The 26,852-nt window shown below is 34.6% G+C and overlaps 1 protein-coding gene across 5 annotated transcripts in view; it reads right to left on the bottom strand.

Annotated features, from left to right (window-relative positions):
* The window catches only part of ITSN1 (intersectin 1), a 137,321-nt gene that overhangs the window by 41,370 nt on the left and 69,099 nt on the right, over window positions 1–26,852 (bottom strand). For 4 of the 5 annotated variants that reach the window (XM_062598647.1, XM_062598668.1, XM_062598678.1 and 1 more), the window contains 7 exons: window positions 18,648–18,772; window positions 13,881–14,110; window positions 12,349–12,470; window positions 5,208–5,452; window positions 3,407–3,566; window positions 2,299–2,504; window positions 1,152–1,234 (listed from right to left, as the gene is read on the bottom strand). In XM_062598647.1, the coding sequence (XP_062454631.1) occupies window positions 1,152–1,234; window positions 2,299–2,504; window positions 3,407–3,566; window positions 5,208–5,452; window positions 12,349–12,470; window positions 13,881–14,110; window positions 18,648–18,772 (1,171 nt within the window). The remainder of the gene's footprint in view (window positions 1–1,151; window positions 1,235–2,298; window positions 2,505–3,406; window positions 3,567–5,207; window positions 5,453–12,348; window positions 12,471–13,880; window positions 14,111–18,647; window positions 18,773–26,852) is intronic. The other variant, XM_062598658.1, reaches the window with a different exon arrangement.

Genomic DNA, 26,852 nt, shown 5'->3' with positions numbered 1-26,852 from the left:
GGTGTCATAACCTATACTATGTAGGCATCATTTTTCTTAAATTCCTTAACTATAATAGAAAATGTTAAATCTATAATGTTAAATCTATATTTTATTATTTCTTAGATATAGTTTCTTTGAACTGTTCTACAAAAGTCATGTTCCTTTTTTCATACAAACATATAACCTGAGATATCTCAGACTTTACAAAATAAGACTTAGCATTTCTTCATTTACTTTTTCTCAAATACATAGTTAGCAAAACCAGCTGTATTTTGCAATAATTATCTCCTTTTCCATGGTGAATGGATCTTTAACACTCTCTTAATTTCTGTAGTACCAATGCCAGTGGCAAATTAAATACATCAGCAACCAAATTGACTTTTCCACTTAAAATCATATTTAGAATTGTAGTTAAAAAAAATAAAAAGTAGTGTTCCATAGAGATTATATGAAAAAATTCATTTTTAAATTATATTTAGATTCACTGATTTACTCTGACTGTGATTTAAATTAACCTAGCTGACACTGCGTTGAAGTGGATTAAAAGTGCCCAGACAGTTAACATAGCCTTGCGCAGTGGTATTGATCTCTAGCTGAAGGGCAGTGGCAACCAGGAATGCAAGTTTTTAAAAATCTTTCAGAAGCCTGATAAATACCTGTCTGTGCCCCAAGCTCCATCTTTAAAAATGAGGGCTAGCTTTGAGCATGAGAGTTACAATACTCAATTCAGAAAATTACTATTAGTTATAGAGAGCTTTAAAGAAACACTGCAAAGGAGTTTAGAGGGGAATTTAGACCGTTAAAAATTCTTGCCATAATGAAGTACACATATACTTATGCTTATTTGACACTATGTAAAAGAATTTTTGACCAAGTATTTTACTAAAATATTTATACACGGAACAATATAAACTACAAGAGATATTTAAATGGTATAAATTATTTGTTCTATACACCAAACATATTCAAATTATTACTACAATCATTTTAGACCCTTCTACAGACAAATTAGATTTGTGCTCCAAATTTAACTGGTCTGATCTTAAAATACTAAAATCTGATTCCAGATCAGATCCAGAACAAATTTGTTTGTTTCTAATATTAAACAAATCTATTTCATTGAATTAAACAGTAAAATACTATTAATGCCACTCAGTTTGAATACTTACCTTCACCTGACATAGCCTGTTTTGTTGCTGGTGATGCTACCCTTTTCAGACTAGCTGGACTATCTGAAGAACCAGAATCCATGCTTTAGAAGAGAATAAAAGTTATTTAAGAAATATCTCTTCAGAAAATGTGTATTATATTTTAAAACAAAAAATGCATATCCATAAGCTATTCTCTAAATTTAAAAGAAGAGATGGTAAACATGCAAATTAAAGCTTTTAAGCATCACAGAATAGTAATGGCTAAAATTAGGTAACAGCATTAAATGCACAAGTTGCTACATTTCCTCTTCTCTCTTAGAAAAATATTTAAAATTCATTGTCATTTGTATTATTAATGTTAATGATGTTTTCGCATTACATAGAATCAAATTTCAATTGCTACATCTTCCAAAAATAATGATAATTGGTTAAGTTTTGAGTTATATCTTTTTATTCTGGGGAAAAATAAGCTAAGACTGTAATTCATAAAATCCAGAAAGATTAATTTTTCAGTTGCAAGTCACATGACATTAAGGTATGTACAAGCTTCATTTATCAGCCTGCAATATCTCCACTCTCCACATCTTCTCCATACTTTCAGTAAACATGTTCCAGATCTACAAGTGTAGATTTAAGTGTAGCTACAGGCAACTATAATGCATTTGCATCTCTGATCATATTTTCCCTTTCATTTTAGTTCTATTCTCTTATTTACATTTGATCTATAACTTTCATTCTTCTAGCAACATTTTTTCTGCATTATCTACATTAAACAGACCACCTTAATCAGTTATTCTGTTCCTTAAGAGCAAAAACAGTTTGTATGTTTAAACTTACCTTACCAACCTAAATAAGAAATTGCTAATTAGCTTTATTTACGTTTACCTAAATAGCTGCAAGAGAACAAGTCAGACTTTATTATCATTTATTAATCAGTAGAATTGTTTATCGAGCTCGAGATCTTTTGTCAGGGATGCATGGCCCAGGGAGAACTGATTGGCTTTCATATTCTCAAACTGAATTTTTAGGGTTGAAAATCAACCCCCCCAACACAAAATAAACAAAATAATTCTGCAGAGTAAATTTTAAACTTTAAAATTCAAGTATGCAACTCTTCTTATTTAAGCATCACAGTATAGAAGTAAAGTAAAAGCCAATAAAATACCTTGTTGACTTCCTAATGGGGCCTGAAATAAGTTTCACATACGATTTAGGAAACCATCCTTTTTGTCCTTGAACCTCTCCAAACCACCACATATCTTGCTGCTCCAAAACTGTGATGATATCATTTTTGTTGAAATTAAGGTGGTTGTCTTTCTTTGCTCTCCAAGGATACAAAGCCTGTGCTTGAAGCCCCTCCACTTTCTCACCCTAAAGCAATTTTTTTTTTAAAAAAGAGGGAGAAGTCAGTCATGTACCACCTTTCATAAAGGAGGCTGCTTAAGGAATTTTGTTCTTACACTATGCACTATATAGACACAAAATACAGAGACTTCTTTCTCAAATATATAAAGCCAATTATATCAATTAAAAATAAAAAGTTAAATGAGCAGTGTTTACAGACTTTTTAATGAATTTTTATTCATTAACAGGTAAGTAATGCAATGCCAGATTATCTTTTTTAAAAAGAAAACAAGTTAAATATAGTTTTACAATCAGTTTGACATATATATATAACCAAACTTGATGAAGGCATTTTGGTAGGGCTTAAAGGAGATTTATGGAAAATTACACTTTTACCACAAGTTATTCATTCTACATTCCATTTTTTTTGTTTTGTTCCAAAACACTAAGGTATTTAGCACTTTTTAAAACAACACATTAGCTTACAAGAACTATATATTGTTCAACTGAGGAAAAGAGAATGCCTTAACAGATGGGCTGAATCCATCTGACCTGAAGCTTTGCCAATGCTATGTCACTTAATCCCATAAGCGCCACTGCTCAATTCACTTTGGATTACAGGTTGTTGTCACAGGATTCAGTAAAGCCCCAAGAAAGTGACCCAGAACTGGTATCCTGCTGAAACACTGAGAAGACTATGCCACCCTAGTCTAAACAAGCCAGCACAGAATAGCAGAAGAACAGAAAATTCTTCATGTTAATATCCGTCACAGGTTTTCCAAATGGTCGTAACCCCAGCTTTTCATCAATCCAAAGTGAAATAATTTACCTGTCCTAGGGGGGCTATTTTAAGGAATGGTCAACATTCACATTGCATTTAGCAGAAGTTAATTCCGGATCAGAACAGTTTAATAAACATAGCTGCTCACCTGACCCAAGACAGGAGAGGGAGATGATCCTGTAACGGTGGCAGGAGTAAATGCTGATCTCTGCCGCAGCTGCCCTGCGCTGGGGACAGTCAAAGATGGCTGGGCTGCCCAGGCATCCCAGTTATCAGTCTCTGGTTTCTCACTAGTATTTGTTGGCCATCTGAAAATAACAGAACAACAAGTATTCTTACTGTCTTGAAGTGAATAAAAATAATACTTGTATGGAAAGACTGTGCAGAAAAAAACTCTACATTCCAAGCTAATTTCCCCTAATTGAATATTCTATGAGTTATTACTATCTTATCTCTTAGGTGAAAGTAGTGTAATCAAATATGGAGTTACAATAGTTTTATCTTAAAAAGGCAAATTCTAAATACAGCTGCTAGTCCTTGCTTATTAAGGCCATCTGTTCCTGTAATTTAATTTCATCCTTTAATTGTGCCCCAATTCAATAAAACTAAAACTAGTGCAGTCTATACTATGCTCAGTGAAAACAGGTAACTAAAAAAAAAAAAATCACTATGTTCCTGCTGCTTCTCATTTTCACTATTCAAATCTACACATTTTCTTTTGCTTGAAATTATTTCAAGCTTCTTTTAACCTTTTGAGATTCATGCTACCTCTTATTCTTTGTATGTTTATTTCTTGTCCTTTACAATGCCTAATAAATCTCACAATCCTCATCTTTGCCTCAAAATACTCATTTAAATTTTTAAAAATCCCCCAAGTTCTAGGAGTGTAAACAAAGCACCTCTCTTAAATCTATGTTTCCTCTGCCTGCTTGACACCTCATCAGTTGTAATAATCAATTGTCGCCCACTGGGAACGCAAGAGTGCCCAAACGCCACAACCAGCCCTGAGCCCTGTCATTCCAAGCCATTGTAATTAATATAAATGTTCTGAGATTCACTTCATATTGAAACTGAATAGCAATTTTTATCAAAAGCATGAAAGCATGTATTATGTACATTGGGCAAAAACAGCTTTACCATAAGTCTGTTTATTCAAAACAACAAACCCATTAAGTACCAGTCCTCTCCAGGTAGCTCAAGATTTAGTTTTATTCCTCCATCCCCATTGCCCAAGAAAAAGTACTGTTTGTAGTCAAACAGAACAAGTTTAAATGACTGGTAGAGCTATTGCAACATATTTGATGAAAACTTTAAAACAGAACATATTATATGTATTCTACATATGTACTGTAATATTGCAATAAGATCTTTAGGTTTTTATTTCTAAACACATATCACACGACTAAAGAGGCAATTACGTACCCAACCGCATCTCCTTAGGGTTGATTGATCCTGTATAGAGCATTAACCTGAGTTAAAAAGTTATCTGGGAAGTTTACTATGTGTCTGCTTGCATCACTCTTATTAATGTTGAGAAAGGAAATTAATAAAGCATCTTTAACTGCCACTATCATTTACATAAACCAAGTTGGAAACCCTCGATAAGAGTTGGTATCAACTAATCTAAGAGAAGGAAGGTGAACATCTAAGGATTTCCACCATAATGTCACTATTTTCAGTTAGGGATATCTGCCATTTGTGAAGTTTCCCTCTAAATTGCTAAGGAGGATATAATGGAAGTATGGTTCAAATTCTACAAAACTGCAATTTTAAGTGTTTACTACAAAAAAAAATTTTATGTCAAACACGGTATTTTTATTTTGCAACCTTCATACACTTGCCAGCTTCTTATCTCAAAAGAGGAGTACATAGAATAAACTTTAACCACAGACAAACTGATTATAAAAGACTTCACCACATTTAAGGTGATAATCACCACCCAAACATACGTTGAACTGAAGTCTGCCCAGTTATTGGCAGTTGCAGTACAATCTGTAGAAGTAGGAGTTGCTAGTGATGTGGCGGTTTCATGCACAGAAACTTTAGGTGCAGCAGCAGCCTCAACTGCTGGTTTTACAGAAGCTGGAACTTCATTTTCAGGTATTTTCTCTGCATAGTTTGCAGGGAACCATCCAGTTTTTCCTTTCAATTCTCCACCAAGCCACCCTGGTTCTCCAGTCTGGCTTTCATCCACCTGTAGATGCAGTAAGTTACAAGGTTTAAAAAACATAACATATAAATGGAATTTTTACTTTAAAACCCATCTCACTCACAGTATTTAACTTTCTCTAGTCACAGAGAAATTGCACCATTCTAATAAATACAAAATCCATGTGGGTAGAATTTTGTTATTACTATTAAATTTGTCTTTGGAAGATTATGCTGTGGGCAATTCCTGCTATAGCATATTATAGGTTGAGAGAAAATTTTGCAGCACAATGCTGCTTTTTCAATTCATTCTTTTTTTCAAACCAAAGATCTTCTTGATGCAGAAGAAAAAATTTTAAGTTAAATTATGCGTTAAGTCTTAACGCATAAGCCAAGAATGGGTATTTAAACAGTTGCTGTCATAGTGCAGCAGACTTGGAGATACTAGTTCTCAAGAAATCCACTAAATATTGATATTTCTGGTTTAATGCAAAGTACAGTTTTTAAATAAGTTTTCCTAGATTTCCTTTTGCAGAAAAATAGAACAAAAAGCACAGTGTATTAAGATCAACACCCACAGAACAAATCCAAACAAAATTCACATATATGCTAACATACTTACACAAAACAATTCTATGGTAAGTTTTTGTATGTAAGTTTGCAGACCTCTGTGTTTCTACCTCTTACCCTCACTCTAATACTTTGACAAGCCATAAATGACAAAATGAAGCAGTTATTTTTGCTGTTGTATTTTAATTCCTGCATGTTGATTAACATGAGCTTGATAAACTATGATTTTGCAAATTTCTTATTTACTCATTTGCCTCTTAAACATTTCACACATTTGTTCTCCCACCCAGCTCTACTGACAGTCTACGGCCTGAGTTTGTAAGTCACAAAAGTGACACAGTAACATTCCTGCATCCAGCAGGAATTGCAGAAGAAAAAATAATTCACTGTTGCTATGCCTTGTGACTTGTGAATCAATATGGTGTCTAAATACTGAAAAGGCCACACCTGAAAGTTGCAAAAGCTTTTGAAAAGAAAAAAGGCATTAATTGCTTTACATAATAATTATGGTAAGTTCTGTGGCAAGCTGTTTTATCTACTTACCCCACCTTATCTAATCTCTTTGATACTCCAAAAGAAACTGAGTTTTCAAGCAAGCCCTTTATACATTGATAAAGCTTGCATCTTTGACTTACAAATAATACATACTCTGTACAGGAGTCTGCTGCGCATGCCTGTAGATTGGCTGTATATTTCCCAGCACTGTTCAAGACAGCAGTAAAACCAGGCCAGCAATGATAAGCCACAGTGGTCAGTCTGTCAAAAATCTCTCTCTCATTAATTTAGGCCAGTAGCAGTTGGCATTTAAAAATATGTAAGAGCTTCAAATGACAGCATAACTCAAGAGCTGATTGCTGCAGATAACAGCAGTCAGTAAGAAATGCTTAATTTTAAAATTTGAAATTGCCTGACACTATTTCATTAAAATCACTTATCAGCACAGAGACTTGTTGGTAACTGTGTGCTTAATAAGATAAGGAACTGGAAATAGTGTCCTTTTCAGCCGTGGGAGGTTTCAGCGTATAACATTATACAGCAATAGCATACAGTAGTGTCTTGAAACTACTGTTTTCACAGTTGTAAACACACCTATGAACTCATTCGATCAATTTTCACAAAATATAATCTGATCAGCTGCTCACTTGGAGGAAAAAAAAATGCAGTAAAAAAAATCATCTGTGGCTATGCTGCAACCCAGTTGTTCTGGAGTAAGGCTGGGAACAGTCTTTTGCACAGGAGCGACCCATCCTGAAGCAGTAAAGCTTCTGCCTCTGTCCCTGGGCTGCTCAGTGGAACTGCAGGCAGACTGCGCTGCCGCCTTTGGCCCTTTCACTGCCTACTACAGCCTACCTTTGGCGCAAAGAAATCCATTATTTCTGCTTTTTGTTCACTCTATCTTCTGTCTCTGTCCCTATTAAATCCAAGCAAAACAGAAATAAATGGACTGCATGCTTGACCAGTTCAATGTGGTTTTACTGCAGTGCAGAGCAAAATTTCCACTGCAGCACTGAATGGGACTGTTAAAGAAGCAGTATGAGCGATGGAAGGTCACAGCAGAGGGTGAATCTTGGGGCAGAGAAGGAAAAATGGAGTATCAGCACCTGACTTAAAGTTGAATAATCAAAACCTATTCACATAGTTTTTTTTTGTTTTGTTTTGTTTTTGTTTTTTTTTTTTTTTTTTAACTCTCATTAAGCTGCTCAGGTAGTAACTAGAATCACTAACATACAAAACAGCAGCACTAGAAGGTCAAAAACCTGTTACTGTGATGTTCTGGAAAGGATCTCTTTGAAATGAATCCCAATAATACAAGAACAACTGATTTTTTAGAAGAAATTTTTTCTACAAACAGATAAAAAAAAATCCACCAAGGAGATTTTTTAAAATAACAATTAATGTCTCCTTAGAAGACATTCCTATGTTTATGGATGTCCTAAAACAGCAAATTAGGCTGATGAAATTTATGCTTCTTCAAATTACTTTTTCTAGAAACACCCTATAATCATGAAAAGACTTTTTAAAATACTAATTTCATAGTTAATTAATTTTGTTTCTCAGTTATTCACATAAAATATGATTTATATATTTTTGTAGGAGAGTACCAGAACCATACATAAGTTCCTTTGAACCTTTGTAAAATTCATTTGTTCTAATTTTTGCTTTTTACATGTCTAATTTTCTTATTTCTTACATGTTAAAAAAAATAATAAAAAAAATCAATACTTCTCCAGTGTCCCTATGAGAAACATTTTCCCAGATTATTTTTTCCAAACCACAGCTAGCCATTAAAATGTCTAAAACCCAAACTACAGTGTGTGTGCTTCCTTTTGTTTATTCAACCTTACTTTAGAGCTGCAGCTTACACATTTACTTCTAGCAGCAGGACGCAACAAGTGACATCAGCGCAACAGCAATACAACTCTTAACTGCACCTACTGCTGCCGCTGCCAGCACCTCTGCTGACAGAGATGTTGGCTTTGCAGAGGCCTATTCCTGGCTTGTGTATCACTAGTAGTGCAAGTACATAGAAAGAGCAGCTCTGTTTTACAGTAAAAATTTGTTCTCCTTGTAAAGACAAACACTAATACTCTCAGAAAAGTATTTAATCAAGGCTAAACGGAGTACCACAGTTCTCTTTTGTTCAACTATCTATCCATTAAATCATCATTTTAATTCTATTTTATTTTTGATCTAGATATTCTGAGACTCCTGGAATTCCTATTGCCGTGCTGAATATAAGCTCCCCGGCAAGCCAGAGGCCATATGTTGTTTACGCCTACGCAGAATCCAACACAACAAGGCTTTCTATGTGCCTAATACAAAGAACAGTAATTCTAACTTTCACAATCAACAACCAACAAAACTGACAACAAACTGTCATTATGAAATTGTTTTAGACCTCTCACTTAAGCTTCTTTTATGAACTCCCCGTTTAAGTGATGTTCTGCTACCAGAGTCAGTACAGTTCCCTAATTCAATAATTCAATTGCAGTTCACTGACTTACTCTATCTAAACAAGCTGAATTATATAAAAAGCTGTTTAGTAACAACAGAATCCATTCAGTTACTTCAAGATGGAGCTTAACAGCAGCAAATGCCAGTAGGACTCGTTTTGTAAGAGAACCATCCAAAGGAAAAGAATCCCATACACTGTACACATATATTCATACACATAATAGAAACTTAAGTTCTTGAATGGTCAGAGCTCTGGACCAGGCATGGCTTTCTTGGCTCAGAGTATTTTGGTTCGCACGCAAAAGTTTGGTTAAGTTATAGTTGGGGTTATAAATCAATCCGGCTCACAGGGAGAGAACTTTAAAGTACAAGCAAAGGCAAGAAAAACAGAAAGTAGAAATTCAAGTTAAGATAAAATATAAAAAAAATCCTTTACTTAAAAAAAGCAGAACTAAAAAAAAAGTACAGCCCATGCCACATACACTCTCTAACCACTATCCAAAATACTTAAAAAACCACATTTATCTGAAAGTAAAGCAGAAGAAAGCCATCCTCATGTATACTTTTACAAATACTTTTCCTTCCTAAATAAACCTCATCCTCCCTCCCGTCTCCATCAAGATGGTCCTCAAGATTAATGCACAGTGTAAAACTTTATCACTCCATTGACAAAAACTATTTACAAGCTATACAGCTATTAAGGCACAAGTCCTTCCAACATCATGAATTTTGCAGTCCTATTTAAATCCAAGATTTAGGCCTGGGTTTACACATACGCAATGGATTTGTTTTTCAACTGGATCCTCTACTGATAGCAGTTACAGCTTGGGTAGTATCTCCTTTATAGCTATATGATTACAGAATAGGTTTTCACAAGCCTCTATGGACAAAGCCATGTAACAGTGTTAAAATGCACAAGCACTAAATTTACCGATGTTGGAACACAGTTATGCTAAAAAATATTTATTTTGCTGCACATTGTAAACTCCTAACTGTACAGATCAGCTTAACTAGAGTTGCATTTATGTCATAAATGAGAAATTAGATATATAGTTTTAACATGTAAGCTTGCAAATAATTATTTTTCAAAAAACGTAACTGACTTGCACCTTTCAGAAGCACATGACAAGACAAACATTTAAGGACAGGTAAGAGTTTAGAAGTCCAAATACTCATTATCAAAAGTAAGTTCTTGTCTGTTCCACTTAAATTACTTTTGACAATGTAAGTTCGTTAAGTTTACCCTAGGTAAATTCAAAAACAAACTACATGGTAACAAAATCTGTATTTATAAAAATGAATAGGTTGCATAGACTTCCTAACAGTCATATAGCACACTTACCCATTCCCTTTTAACCTCCATCAGGAAAGCAATGATTTAAAGCAAGGCAGAATTACAACACATTTCACAAAAGTGTCTTACTTATGTTAGCTTTTCTAAGAGTAGCCCATTTAAGTTATTACTACAGACAAGGAGATAAAGCCCACAAAAATCAGTCATCAGGTTTAATTATGGTCAAAAAGTAAGTTAAATAAATTAAAAAAAAATGAGAGCCAGGGAATATTTTTTTCTAGTGTTAACTTAAACTAAAGTCCAAACTAACATACAGGAAGACTTGGATGAACTTTATTTAAAATGCATCAAGCGCTCCTTAAAATCATGTATTTTTGTCAAAAAAAATTTTGTTGTTTCCTTGCGAGTGTACTTCATGGTGATCGCTCTTCCTCAAAAAAATCAATGTTTACTTATATAACTAGCCTACAATCTATTCTCTAAGAAAACAAGATACAGAACTTTTCAATAGCCTAAGGAGACCAATGTGCCTATATCCTCTCTAATTTAACAGACGACCGACCAATACTATTTCCTGACGAAGAGTAACAACACATTTTATTAATCAGGATGGGATTGGGCCTTTTCCTGAGTCATTCAGTGGTGCTACTAATCCAAAATTCACTTTATTATTTTCACAAGCAGATTCTAATGCCACAAACACTTTGTTGTGACACAGCCAATTTAATAATAATAATAAAATAATATTTTTAAAAAGGCTGAGAGATGTAAGCTCCCCCAGAAAACATGCTGCTTGTTTTTTCTCCTTTTTTTTTGAATAGATTCCATTAAAAGTTATGATAGGCTACAAAGTGTATTTTTTCTAAAATCCATCCTCAGTAAATTTTGTCTAAACTCATTAAACTGCAAAAGCTCATAAAATATATTTTGTTGAGTAGAACACTACAATGAATAAACTTTTCCACAAGAGAACAGGATAACATTTCATATTTACACTAGGAATTTTTATTATGAAAAGACTTATGAATGTTAAGAGCATGCTAGCAACTTATTAATATTAAAAATACATTCAATAACTGCAGTCATTAACATCAGAAGCTATAATTTTAGAGATATTTAGGCACAAAAGAAAAATAGCTTTAGAGAATTTGAAGATTAACACAACGCATTAGATAGACATCTCCCAGTAACATCATCTATTAAAAAAGAAGGAAAATGCTTCTCAATGCTTCTCCAGCAGCACATCTACAGCCAAATTTTTAGGTTCTCAAGTTTCCATTTTTAGGAAATGACATTTTCTCTACTTTATCTCCTCTTTTAAAATAAATGGAAAACTACCTCACAAAAGAGCTGGCTGTTTTTAAGTAGTTAAAAAAGGAAAATAACAAGAACAGAACAAATTATCATGCAAACAATTCAAAGTTACAATTATACTAGCTCATTAAGTCAAAAACTGTCACAAAAAATTGTAAAAATTTCTAACACTAATGGAGAAGTATCACCACAATACAAAGACTATGTTAATGCTTATGTGATCTGACAAAAGTGTAGCCATCTCCTAGTTTAGCGTAATTATTTCATGTGGTATTACACTAGATATCACATTCTCTTAATAATAGCAATTTTCAAAATTAAATGTTTTTCAAAAATAAAAATTAAAACACTGCTCCCACATTACTGTTATAAAAAGTTAAATTTGTTATAAAAACATATTTTATTTATCAAAGCCAGCTTTTAATTTAACACATAGCAGCCACTCTCTTATTAAAACATAACAGTAACAATATCCCCTAGCTACTTTGAAGGACAAAAACTCTCTCATTGAGATAATTTTTGTTTAGGAATCTTTGCAAACACCATATACCTCAGAGAGGCACACAACTCATTATATTAAAACTGACACAACCTGCTCATAGATGATGTTTAAACTTTACAATATGGTGAACTCTAAAAAGCTATCCATTATTATAACATTAATATGTTATATCACATCCTGTGTGTTTCAGTATATATTGAAATATTTTTCACAAGTTTGTAAAAAATACTTGCCATATGTAATTTCAACTGCACAAGTGTAAAAGCCTAAGTAATTTTTTCCAAGTAATATCACAATCCCTTCTTACCATGACTATGTCGCCAGGCTGAATAGTGATTTCATCATGGCTTCTTGATTCAAAAGGATACAATGCTCTATAATACACTATTTTTACATCCTCCTGAGCAGAAATGCTTAAAGGAGCTTTTTCTGAGCAAAGAAAAAAAAAACACATATACAAAAAAAATATCAAAACATAATATTTATAAATGCTGGAAAAATGATGTGAAAAACAAAAACAAAAAATAACCCTTATATTGCCCATAAGATGTGCATTATCCCCCATCACACGAGGTGAAATATGCAAATGAATGACTTAAAACAGAATTTTCTTATTATTTTTTCTTCTAAACATCACCTATATAAAATACTACTATATTTTAAATTTCATGATACATACAAATATTTTGGTAGAAATATTCTTGTACTTATGATGCAGCATATATAGTTTTTCAAATATTTCAGCAATTTTGTAGGTTACGTCTGATCAATAAGCCACAGATTCAATTCAAGTAGTGATGTTTTTGCATATTTCAAAGGTATCCTCAAAACTTTTACAGCCTGCTTATATAGCTGCTTCATTTGCAGCCATACTATACTTCCAAAACAGAGGCTTCAAAACATCCTAATACACGGATTAGCTGAAAAGAGGTCACTTACAGATGGTGTTTTAAAAATCACATGCTTGGGTTAAAGACATGTTACTAGTGAAAAGAATACAGGAAAAAAAGAAAAGAAAAAGAAAAAAAAAGATATAAGCTAAATAGCACTGTATAACGTACTTGCTATTTTGCCTGTTCCATCAGAAAAGTGCCCTCTGCTACTCTGCACAAGTAAAACATAGCAAGGAGATATAATAGAGTAAGTCACCTCTAGACTAGCGCTAAAGAGATAAAAGATCATTTCTCCTTTATGTAATCCTTCGACTATGTAAGCAAACGTTACATTCCCAGTCAGTTACTTCTTATGTACGTATCCAAGTCACTTAAGAAGGAACCATGACTCAGTTACTTCCAGTGAGGACAAAAAATCAGGTCATAATGCAGAAGAGAAGCTGTCAGCTGAAAGTGATCGTGTGCACAGAAGAAAGGAGATTAAATCATAGACTTCATGTCATTTGTTCAGTAAACATGCATGGTGAAGGGAGAGAGGGAAAGAGTAACTAAATGACACACTGCTACTACTCTAAAGAAACCCAAAGCATGTATTGCAAAACAGCATAATTGCAATTAGAAGCACCTAAGTAATTTTTGACATCTTACATTAAGATCTTACACTATCTTACAGCTAATATTTTCTCTTCAGCTTGCACTATGATTCTCATCAACTATGCTTTACTCCCTCTGCTGAATACTATATTTTCAGAAAGAATAATGAAACCTAAAAGAGATCAGCTGTTTGGAGTCTAGAACTTAAACATTAAACATCTGATTTACTTCAGTAAAACTACCACTCCACTTTTGAAACATAACACATTTTTGAATTAAATAAAAAGGCAAAGTAGAGGAAAGATTTGTTCAAGAGGCACATGCAGCTGCATTTCCTGACTTTTTCCTCTACCTGCATTTGACCAAGGAGCATGGACAGCTGGCTTGATTGGCTCTTGATGTGGTTGGAAAAGCTTACTCAGTTTTTCTTGCATTTCCTGTTTCCCCTTATCCTCACTTTCCTTCTTCTTGGTTATTTCTTCCCTTTTTTGCTTTTCATCTTCCTGAGTTTTTTTTTGCCGCTGAAGCTCCTCTTCTTGTTGCACTCTATCAAGCCGCTGTTTATCCCTCTCCTGGATTCGCCTGTTGGACAATTAATTTCTTTTTTAAAGCCAGTCAAACAAAAGACCATTAAAATTAGCTGCCTTGTGTATGATCCACAGCATGCAATATACTCTCCAAAACTTCTGTCATATAGTGAGTTATCAACCACCCTGTAGCATTTTCTTAAGAAAAAATCCTTAAGAAATCTTTCTTGATAAATACAGATTCTTACAGGTGTCTTCAGAAATCTGTAAGTGATCTTTGTTCTTTTATAGAACAAAGCAGAAACGTTCTGAAATATCTGCTACAACTGCATAGGTATTCATAAAGAGCAGTGATTCTCAGACAAGTGAGAGAATGATACTACTGTGTAATCTGCTACTAGGTGCAGGACTCTTACCTTGAGTTGCTTTATCTGTACATTTAAATACTATCTCTAAAATTATTCTAAACTGACATAGGAAGTCTGTGCCTTTACAGTAAGATTCCACAGAACTCTAAAAGAGCTGCCTAGCATAAAGAAAAGAATAATACACTAGTTATGTTTTGGGGGTGACTTTAAGAGGAGAAAAACATCTAACACTATTTTGTAGGACAAGGAGTAAACATTTATCAGCATCCTCACAGAACTATTCAAGAACTATTCACATTCCCAACTGTAAAATTTAACAAGTCCCTTCTCCCCACAGAAGAGGAGAAGGAAGAAAAAAAGAATAAGGATACTCTTCAAGAAACATTTTGTACCTAAAGACAGTCTACAGATGTAGAGTACATGTCTACCATTTTGTTCCATGACCTGTTCCACATCCATACTCTTTTCATACTTTCAAAATAAGCGAAGAACACATGACAAGCCAGTCAGTACAGACTTGGCCTACTGAATAGCACATATTTTCTTCAAGGACAATAAAGATTCCTGGCCAAAAAATGGTGTGAAGAAACCCTAAATTCCCTAAGGACAAAAATGCACTTTCCAAACACTGCACTGGCACCAGACAGCAAAGTCTCATCTTCTGCCAGTGTAAGTTTTCAGTTCACAGGAATATTTCCTAGGAGATCTGAAGGTACCCAGTAACAATGGCTGGGTAAGATGGCAGCTGCTTATAAACTCAAAAACTCTTTGGTCTTAAATAAAATCACTGATACCATTTAAATATTGTGCACCAGTACACCATGAATACAGGCAAAGACACTAATGAGTGGGAACGATATTACCTCCTTCTCTATGAATTATTGATAGACTTTTTGGCCTTCAGTGTAAAGTCATTTAAATTAATTTAATAAATTCTCTGCTCTGCCAGCCTCTTCTTTCAAACACTGAATTTGTCCTTTATGTGTTCACTTGCAAAATATTCAGAGCCAATTATTCAGCAGTTTTGTTGTAACACTGAGGCTGCATCAAATGCATATGCACAGCTCAAATTCTCTTGACTTTAGCAGTGTCTTACATTGCTGAGTTCGCTCAGACAGGCTTTAGAGGGTAAGTTGAGTTTTTAATTATGTTTCCAGGAGAATGATTAAGTCTTCCCACATGACAAGCCAAGTTAGCCAACTGCTGGAGTGAGAAGAGCAGATGAAATGTATTAGGTTTTATTGGATGGGGTGAGGGGAGGCATTCTTCCATGCAAGCTGTAGAATTTTCTTCATTGACTGTTATACAAGCTAATATTACATACAGCTGAAGTTGAAGATGAGGAAGGGAATAAGAAGAGACAGAAGCTGAAAAAACAAAAGCCTAGTTGTGAGCTCTGCAGCTTGGGGGTAGGAACAGGAGACTTGAGAGTCTTTTCATTATTTTAAGACTTCTGAAGTGGTAATTATTGTGGACTATGACCTCTAATCTGGGATTTACCTATATTTGTTTCCACTTTTTTAACTTCCTTTTTTCTTTCACCAGCCACATCAAACCACTCAAGCAGTTCTTATCTCAAAGACTGAGAGGAAGCTCATTTTACTCAAATGTTATTCTTTTTCCTATGGATTTCCGACTCCCCCAACCACACAACTCTGCACGATTTAAGATGTTCAAAAAGACCTCAATGGTTCTCAAATATGTAAATATATATATTTGCTTCCTCAATTAAGTTACATGCACAACTCAATACATAACTACCAATAAAATATTGTTTATATGGTTCTCAGTATAAACTAAATATGTCTATTCTTTAAACCAAAAGTTAAAGTGCACATGTTTATAATTTTAGATTATTTTTTTTCTTTCCTGTTACCAGAAATATTAAAATACAGTATATTTTCATAAGTATTACAGGGCAATATTGAGGTTATGAGGTATTACTCATTTACCTGGTTCATTTAGGTGGCTATTAGAAATCAGTAAGATTAGTAGACTGCTCATTATCAAGTATGGCAATTACAGTCACCTAGAAGCTTGAACATCTGGGCTGCATGAAGTTTTGCATTACTAATGATGTCTGAATGCTCATCTAGCACAAAAAGTCAGACATGAAATTTTCCATGGCAGAAAAGTGTTCTTTGAATCCTTTTTGGAAGAAAATAGAGTATTTTAAAATATTCTGACATGGAGTATTTTAATGTTCCTATTCCCAGTACCCAGCAGCCTTCTCAGTTTTGTGGAAAGTTCCAACATAATTATCATATTCAGTGTAGTCCTTCCTTCATCACAGAAAGGTGCTTTTGTTGCTAGGAATTTTTCTGAAGCTGATGTTTAAGAATTTTAGAGGCATAGACTTTACACAAAATTTATCTAAACTTACCTACTTTCTAGGTGTAAGATTTCTGTTTGAAGATAAGGTTTTCATTGAGATGCTTGTTCTGGTTTTGCTTGAAATGTAAAAATTTGACTCAGAAAGTAATTATATCAATTTGCTTGAGATCATAGTCTATGTAATGCTGTAACCAGCAATTTAAGACCCTTGGTTCAAGGGCCTTTGTTTTCATCTACAGGCTAGATGAGGAGACAGTGAAGTAGACTGTAAACTGTCTGAATAGCAGACCTTAGAGGGTTGTGATCAGTGACACAAAGTCTAGTTGGAAGCCTGTAGACAATGCTGCCCCACAGGGGTCAGTACTAAGTCCAGTCTTGTTCAACTTATTCATCAATGGCCTGGATGAGGAGACAGAGTGCCTCCTCAGCAAGTTTGCTGACGATACCAAACAGGGAGGAGTGGCTGATACACCCGAGGGCTGTGCTATCACTCAGAGGGACCTGGACAGGCTGGAGAGATGGGCAGAGAGTAACCTCATGAAGTTCAACAAAGGCAAATGAAGGGTCCTAGATCCAGGAGGAATAACCCCATGCACCAGTACAAGTTGAGGGCTGACCTGCTGGAGAGCAGCTCTGTGGAGAAGGACTTGGGGGTCCTGGTGGACAACAAGCTGACCATGAACCAACAATGTGCCCTTGTGGCCAAGGCCGATGGTATCCTGGGTTGGTTGCATTAGAAAGAGCTTTGCCAGCAGGTCACAGGGAGAAACTCTAACTTTCTATTCAGCTCCGGTGAAACCAGATCTGGGGTGCTGTGTCCAGTTCTGGGCTCCCCAGTATAAGAGACAGGGACACACTGCAGTGAGTCCAGTGAAGGGCCAAAAAGATAGTGAAAGAACAAGAGCATCTCACATATGAGGAAAGACAGAGAGCTGGGACTGTTCAGTCCGGAAAAGAGAAGACTTAGAGGGGATTTGATCCATATGTTTAAATATCTGAAGGGAGAGTGTAAACTGAATAGGGCCAGATTCTTTCCAGTTGTGCCCAGTGACAGGACGAGAAGCAACAGGCACAAACTGAAACACAGGAAGCTCTGTCTGAATGTAAGGACAAACTTCTTCACTGTGAGAGTAACAGAGCATTGGAACTGCTTGCCCAAAGAGGCTGTGGAGTCTCCATGCTTGCAGATGCACAAAAGCCATCTGGACAAGATCCTGGGCAAAGTGCTATAGCTGACCCTGCTTGAGCAGGGGACTGGACTAGATTATCTCCAGACGTCCCGTCCAACCTCAACTGTTCTGTGATTCTGTGACCAAACATTTGTCCAGATCAAGAGTATAAAAACACCACAACTTTACAACTTTACTTAAAGCAAAAAGCTACAGCTAAATGATATCAGAAGAACTAATTGCTAGCCTACATGCCATTCATATCTTACAACAAAATTTCTTATAATAAATATACACCTGAAAAATAAATTCCCCAATGTGTAGCAAAAAACATGTCAGCTCTGTATTTTGCTTTAATATAAAAAGATAGTACATGCTACTCTGTTCAAGAACATCTCTAGGTTTAGAAGCAGACTATGCATTCAGGTAGCTCTGCTGAAATTTGTAAGCGTCTGTGCACATCATTGATGGTGGAGATTGCAGAAAGATGTCCACAACACACTTTTCACTCAAAGATAAATCAAGAGATTCCTCCAATTTCAAAAGAGGTCATCTGCACTAAACTGAACCCGGTCCCGGTCTTAGATATTCTTCTCATTTAGTGACATATTATTTGAGATCAGATTATGTTTCTGGGAATGCAACATATTATACTTGCTTGCAAAACACTTTGCACTCCAGTACCTCCAAAAAGACAGCTTAAACTAGAGTAGTTTGTTACCTTTGAGCTTCTTTTTGCTTTTCCAGTTCTACTGTCTTCCTTTCTTGTTCCTTCTGCTTCAGTCTCTCAGCTTCCAAATTTTTTTGTTTCTGTAGTTGTTGTTTGTTATGTATTTCTCTCAGCTCCTAGATAAAAAAAGTAAAATACTTGTAACCATATACTACCTGAATCATAACAAATGGCCCCTTTTATTTCATCGTGAAATAATAAAACTCACAAATGCTTGGAAATCTCTGTTCAAATTTTCAATATTACAAAATGCTAGAGCAGATACTTAAGACAGATTTTAAAGCTCTCTAAACCACTTACTGTGTACCTATTTCTACTCATATTACTTGAAAGGTTAATGACTTAAGAAACAAGTAAGACTTTTTAAAATACGACTTTCTTTTAAAGTTTGACAAAATTTCATTTGAAAAGCCACTTAATTTTATTTTGTTTCCTGCCTTCTTGAATTCACTTATTAAATTCTGTTAAAAAAAAAAAAAAAAAAAAGAACATAGCCTCAGAGCTGCTCATATTAGCAACTCTTTTTATTGTTTTTATTTTGAAGTTAATGGCAGTTTTCTTGTCAAATAAACTGCAAAAGAATCTTCAAGATTGTTTTATACTCAGAAGATTGAACTTCTTAAGTAATGTCTTTGGGATGAATTTGTTGCACAGACAGCATTCATCCATACAAAAGTTCTAGTTTTGCTCTAATTAGCTTGAAATACTTAGAACATAAAAATATAATAAAAATACTACCTTTTCTCATGATTTTTTCCAAAAGAATACCAAATATTAACATAAATATAAACTTTATCCTGAATATTCTTGTATAACCTAGAATTTTGAGTCTAAACTCCTTAATGTTTTAAGAAAAAAAAGGATAATTTACTTAAAATTCAAATTTTTCATTGAAAAGAGCCCCCCCCACAAGAGTTTGATGAAAATATTGTGCACGCAAAAATATTCAGTAAAAGTCTGTAGCAGGAATTTGTGACCAAATTCATATCTTAGTAACAACTAATTTTATTGAAATATATTATGAGATAATACCAGATAGGTTTTATTTAGATAAACATTAAGAAAAAATCCATCTTAATTCACTCAGGTATTGAAATAGTTAATCTTTTAAGTATTATTCATACATTACAATACTTTCTTGGAAACTCGTTATCTGGTAAATTTGCCAGATAAAATTTTCATACAACCATTGTCATGCATTGATCAAAACAAAGAAAACTGCATAACAGCAACAAAGAGAACTAAATAGTAAAAGTGATTCAGGGGGCAAAATGAGAAAAGTTTTAATAAGCTAATTTGACAACATTATTAGTAACTTTTTAGCTATAGTTTTGTAAGAGTTATAATTTAATTTCTTTTTAATTACAGATTGGATTTGCATGTATCTGAAAATTTTTGTTAGTGAAATATATGCATGCATTAGTGCTTCAAACTGCACACCAGGCAACACTAGATTTTAAGCTAATGTCAAAATAGCTACATAATGAAGAGTAGTAGCACATGACCTTTGCATGTGTTAAAAACACAGATAAATGGATGGAATTTTAGAAAAAGTTAAATTGAACCTACTGTCCTAGCTCTCAGTCTTCTTTTACTAACGATTATCAATTTTATCTTTAATGAAAACTAAATTCAACATTGCTACAGAGATAATCAGTTTTTATATAAGTTTTTCCTATTACTACTTTGCTAAGAACTACAAAGCTCACTGAAATATTGAGATAATTTGGGCAATACCACATTTTATGACCGTAGTTATTTTCCAGAGTCACATTCAAGCTTAGCAGATTCTTAGAATTTCGAATAGGTATTACAGAATGTAAAATAAACGTTTTTTTGCAAAACCTCCATAATTATGCAGGCAGGATAGTGCCTTTGGGAAAATTTTCAAACCCTGAGTACACATGGTTATGAACATTCATGCATAACCTGATTTTGGACTAGGGAAAAGGATTACTTAAAAAGAAAAAAAAAAGGAAAAAAAAAGTGTTAGCAATCTTCAACATCTTCAACATCATGGGTTCTTAGCCCGTAAAAAACACTGAGAACAAGGTTTCAGGAGACTACAGTGAACACAGCTGATCAACTGCATCTAGAGCTAGAGGCAGCCTATGGTTAAACTCTACATTGCCGTAGCCCTAACTGAGGTGGCCCTTTTCAATAGCTCTATATAACTAATTCATTTTTTTTTAATGTTGTCACCCTTGTAATGTATTGAGGCACAAAGAACTTGACCCTCATTTCAAATGAACTTCTCTGTGGGAATCCAAACACAACCTTCCCTAAATGATCACCCGAATTCTTATTTGTATCAAAATATACACGCAGGTGCAAAGGAGAAATATATCCATACAACCATAAAAACATCAGCAATACAATAATTTACAAGCATTCACCTAAAAGGACAGAGATTAGAAAATGGCACAAATGAAAGCAGATTCCCACCTGGCCAACAGTGTGATGAATTTCTGTAGCTTAAAAAGATCTCCAAATGCACAAAATTAAGCATGTGCAAAGCTCCTGAAGCTCAAAATACTACCGCTGTGAAACACCAAATATCTTGAGTAGTATTAACCATTTTAATAAGTTGTTTCTCTTTTCTGAGTAAAAACACTGCCATTCAAAGCACTGGTGAATTTTTGACTCCTAAATTCAGTTAAGCTTTAGTGCTGGCTTCAACTTACCCATCCTTTGTTGCTCTGCCTTCTCTACTTTTCCTTCATATTCATTCCCTCTTCTATCATTTAATTTTGTATGCCACAAGGCCTAAGTTTCTGAGCAATATCTTAAGTTCTAGCCTATGAGACAAAAGCAAACTGCAGTTGCTATTAAACAGAAAGATCTGAGATAGTCAGGTATTTTTAATAAGGGAACATCAAAAATAATTTGTTGCTACTTGCAAAATTCTAAGCTATTTAGATAACAGTGCTTTCCAGGTGTGCACTTTTTCTTCCCCTTTACATTTCTATCCCATTCATTCCAGCATTTGAGTAGTTAAATAGGAATAATCTCTAGGCAAAGAAAGTGGAACTAAAATCCTCAAGAGTATTAAGGCCATCAGAATTAAAACAAGCAAAAACCCAAAATATGGCAAAACTCCAAAAGCTTTAAATAAGACAAGCCAAATGCAAGTATCTGAGGTTAGATTACAAATTTCTTATTAAAGAGTAATCTGTAGAAAGAAAGATCAGTTCTTCCATACTCAGACTCAGGAGGACTCTAACTTCAAATATTGTTTTTTTCCTCTTCACAAAACCATCCCTAATTCTCAAATCCATAAAAGCAAGTCAAAACTTGCAAGACATCTGTGCACCAAACATTATTTTACTTCCACTAAAAGTCCAACTCCAAGGCTAGTCCAGACTTTACATTTTAATTACAGCTTAGACATCTCGCTGCTAAGCAGAAGACGTATGCCACTTTCACCCCCAAAATACACAGCGGTGGATGTTCTAGCTATGAGCACTGTTTCCATGCCTGTCTGAAGAAAGCAGCTTTGCATACTGAGCATATGCAGCCTGATTATTAACTGCTGCATCACAGTCGCCAACATTTGAAGCTGTCCAAACAGCTAAACAGTTTTGTTTGCTTATTTTGCACCATTATCCATATGTTAAGTTTAGGACATCAAGGGGACAATTTTATAATTAATAAAGTTTTCCATAGACATTTCAGTACATTACTTCCTCCCCACTAAGCCAACGTGCTAGTTCCTTATTTTATGAGGAGATTTTGCAGAGTGACATACCTAAAACAGTTCAGAAAATCCAAGCTAGTTTATACAGCTAGCACTGGATGGAATAGTTTTGGAGGTAAAAATGGAATAGACACCCTTCTTTGTATCAGCTATGAGGGAAAAAAAAAAGATCTGATCAGCATTCTGCAACAGATCTCTGTTCCTTTGCCAGCTACCAGTGAGAGGATGAGGGAGAGAAAAGGATCTCCCACAGTGCTATAGGACACCAGTTGAACAAAATTATAGTAACACTTCAACAGTCAACAGAATGAAACTCAGCACAATCCTATGCTCACCTGTTACAAAGACAAGCAACTCAAAGTTGTACATTTGCAAATTGTGTATTTTAACTCCAAAGACATAACAACACTTTGTTAATTTGTGGTGTACGGGACAAGGCACATCTTACCCCAAAAGCAGAAAAAAACTATTACCTTTCTACTTCATTCAAACAGACCAATAAGTACAAAAGTAATTTTTAGGTATTATAATAGCCACATTTAGGCACTCACAAAGTATTTAATACGAATTAAAACATGGATTTCATATAGCAGAGTAATATTCACCTCATACAGCCAAGTCATACTGCTATGAAAACTTGGACTTGTTGTAATATAATGGTTAAACACAGATTTTGCCTTTTGACCAGAAGATGAGAGAGTTTAGGACACTATTCAAGAATTACATCCCAGGGTTTCCATCATCAGTTCTCCTCTTGAGGTAAACCAAAGCATTTGATTCCAGGGAAAAGAACCCTACAGTTCTGTGCTCACTGAGGCTTTCCCGCAGCAATGCTCTTCTAACTCACTCCTCAACTCTCAAAGTCCCTGTTTGGTCCTTGACAGGGTCAGTTCCTCCTCTCACCCCATATTACAGTTGATTTGATCCAGTTTGGGATTTGATAAGGGAATGTATTGCCATCTCTCTCATACCCAGAATCACAAATTTGCACTGCTCTGTAGGAATACTTAATATAAAAATGTTTTCTGTTTAAAAATTCTGAACATCATGACTAAAAATAGGCAATTAACTTAAAATCTTAACATGTCAGATACGCAAAAGAAGTTACTAACTACTACCTTGCCGAGGTTGTAATTCAAGCCATGCTCCTCATCTACGCATTAAGGATTAGACAAAGAATCAAATTACATACTCTTATCTTTGCTATGTTTTAGTGCTAGCACCTCTTACTAAATACTAACTTAGTTAAACACTGCACACTCATCTGTTTATGGTAAAGTGAAGCACATAACTGGAGGAGGTTCATCACTCAGATTGATAGTGGTGTACTGCCTGAGTATGGCATGGAGACCTTTAGAAAGGAGTCTAAGTAGTTGACGCAGCCCAGGAGAACTGCCAGGCACTGCAGCATTGCATCTTCCATTGCCACTGACTGGAAGAAAGAAATGCTCAAATGTAAACAGGCATTCATATGCAAGACTTGTCCAGTGCACACTGACCAGACAGGGACTGACAACAACTGCAACATGACACAAAATGTAAAACATTTTTAAGAACTTGAATCTGGATGTTCACCACTTCTTCCAAGCACTGAGAATAGCTTCTCAGCAACATTAACATGTTTCTGCTACCGCACTTCAGTGGTTTTCTCCTGCGCATTAACACAAATAAGCCCTAAATATGTGATTCTTCTACGTAATATTAAATGGTTATTTGATCTTTGGAGACAAGAACTGTATTATTTTAATTGCTTTATCTGACATAGTTTAATGGCTGATCTTTGTAAAACTTAAATGTAAATTTAAACTGAATTTAGAAAGAATTTATAAAGCTAAATTATAGTAGAATTACACAAATAGAAAATCTAATACAAAAATTGCTATTTCAAAAAATTATTTTATGAAGCAAAGGAAATAAACAAGAGTCTATTACATTTTACTAATATCTGTATCAATATTGAGTTAGATTTCTAGGCTAGGATTTTTAAAGAATATCTAAATCTAGACTCGTTGAACCAAATTTAAGCATAAAAATAAGTGGCTGATTTTCAACCTTGTTAAAGACTTGGTCACTTATTCTATAGCCAAACACAGCACAATCCACAACACTACTACTTTCTTTGATAAAATGTCTCAATCTGATTTAAAAGGATGTCTGCCCAGTTGGAAGCTAGCCAGAATATGTGTTTCTTTGCCAAAAAGTACACTTTTCCAATAAAGCACTTTAGCTTTAAGCTAAAGGCATAGTGGTGTTTGACGGCAACATCCTACCAGTTTCTCCCTCAACCCATGTGGTTGTAGCTCTACAGACATTCAATAAAGAAATCTGCATCTTATGCAAAAATGAACACTAGATACTAGTGAAATTGCTCATTTTATCTTGTACTGAAAGTTATCTCAGCATAGTTTTGTATCTACTATCAGTAGATCAAGTGCAGTCTGTTTCAAGAGAAACAATTAGAAATCTAGTTCTGCAAAATTAAAGGCAACAGATGTTTATAGTCAAAAGGATACAGGATAAACCTCAATATTGATGATCAAATGTTATCATTTAATGTTGCTGTCAGTTTGGCTGTGTTTTAAGAATTTCATGAAAACTAGTAAAATACTTTGGCATATACCTTGTGGTCAGAGAGCAGAGGCTTATATATTTGCAATTTTAGTTTTATTTTCTATTAAAATACGCATTTTAGCTAATTAAATATGTATTTCTCTCCCAGTAGGAAATATTTGCAAAATGCTACAAGATGATACGTACATAAAACAGTATTTAGACATGCTTCTTTTTCTGGCAATTCTCAAACAGTAGCTGTGCCACATCATTCTGCCTCTAGTTCAGACATTATGTTATAAAAAATGAGGCAACTTGACATTTGACAGTGTACGAAAGCTGCACGAGGCAGTGCTAAATAGGGTGCTGCTGTCCTAAAAGTCACCTCACCAAATACATATCTCTCTTAGTGTACTAGAGCACAAAGGAAGAGTAGCTCATCACAGAAAAAGCCAATCAGTTTTAAACCTCCAAGCCAAATTAGGAAGTGCATCGATTAAAAATGGAGTTTTAACCGTACTGAAAGAATAAAATCAGATTTTAAAAAAATATATGTAAGTTTTCACATAATCCCCATCTTTACAAGATAACAAGCATTTATAATATTTAAAATTCAGACATGGTAGTAATTTTGATACATTTATTTGAAAAAGTTTTCTATTTAATTGTCAACATCATAGAGTTGACTTATAATTATATAAATTGAAAAGTATTGTAGCATAAAAAGAACCTGCTGCATTTACATTACGTAACTGGTGACTATGTTACCAGTTACTAATAAACAAACAAAAAATTCCTCTGTCAACTAGGGAAATTATTTATTTGGCAATTCTATATAAGCAATTGTCTATCAAATTCAAATATCGGAGCCATCTTTCCACTGGCAACTGCCAGTGACAACCAAAAAGTTGTCAAAGACTTTTGACTGTTTAGGTTAAAACATTCTGAGAACTATTCAGGTTCAGACCACTTTGACTTGAGCAGTATCACTATATAAGAAACAGGAGTGTTCTGACTTAGTACGAAAATAGAGCTTCCACTGCACACAAAACCCTAAAGACTAAGAGGACCTCCAGAAAACTTTCAACTTGTTCTGTGCGTAAGATCTCACATTCAGGGTGTTCCGAGAGCTCCCTCCACAAGAACGAAGGCCATCAAATCACTGCTGCATACAAAACATCTAAGCGGTTTCTCTGCTAGCGAGAGTACTAGAACAATTCTATTAGTATGTTGAATCCAAGAAAAGGCAGCAAGTTGACATTTAAGTCTAATAAGAAAAAAAATCAGGTCCCCCACCAAATACATCTTGCAAGTCTAGTGAAGTTGTAGAAAGAAGTTACAAGTCTTGCTGAATTAAGCTCCCATCTCTGTTTCTATAGTGCAATTGTCCCATTAACTTGCTTTTCCTCTTCTTAAGCTCATCTCTTCCAGCAAGCAAGAAAGCTGCAGCAAGGCAGAAACACTAACATACGGCATCACAAAGTGATCCTCCTATTAAGCACTTCTTCTACTACACACTATGAAATCAAGATTCAGTATCTGGGGTCTGAGAAAGTCTGCTGAAGCCTTCCTCAAAAAAAGTTCACATAACAAATTTTTATCATTTTAAGTGATAATTCTAAAAACTAAAATTTTAACATTTCAACTGAAAAATAGTTTACAGCTAGACAATGTATTCTTGGATGGATAACAGCTACTTCAATAAACCAATGTTTTTGCTTAATTTGAATTTTCATTTTTTAATTATCATTAGCTTGTTAAGTTGAGCTGTTCAATATCTAAATAACTGAATTTGAATTATTTTCCTTAGTATCGTGGGACTAAGATTATTCACTCCCTAACCATTTATAAACTGCTTAGGTCACTCATGATCAAATCAAGCACTGACACTGATTTTAAAATCAATGTGCTTTGATCATATTTATCTGCAAAGCACTTCAAAAGGATTC

The sequence above is a fragment of the Rhea pennata genome, chromosome 1 (assembly GCF_028389875.1).
Source record: "Rhea pennata isolate bPtePen1 chromosome 1, bPtePen1.pri, whole genome shotgun sequence".
Classification (NCBI taxonomy): Eukaryota; Metazoa; Chordata; class Aves; order Rheiformes; family Rheidae; genus Rhea; species Rhea pennata.
Note: the sequence above shows the minus strand (reverse complement) of the source record. Positions and strands in the feature narration are given on the sequence as shown.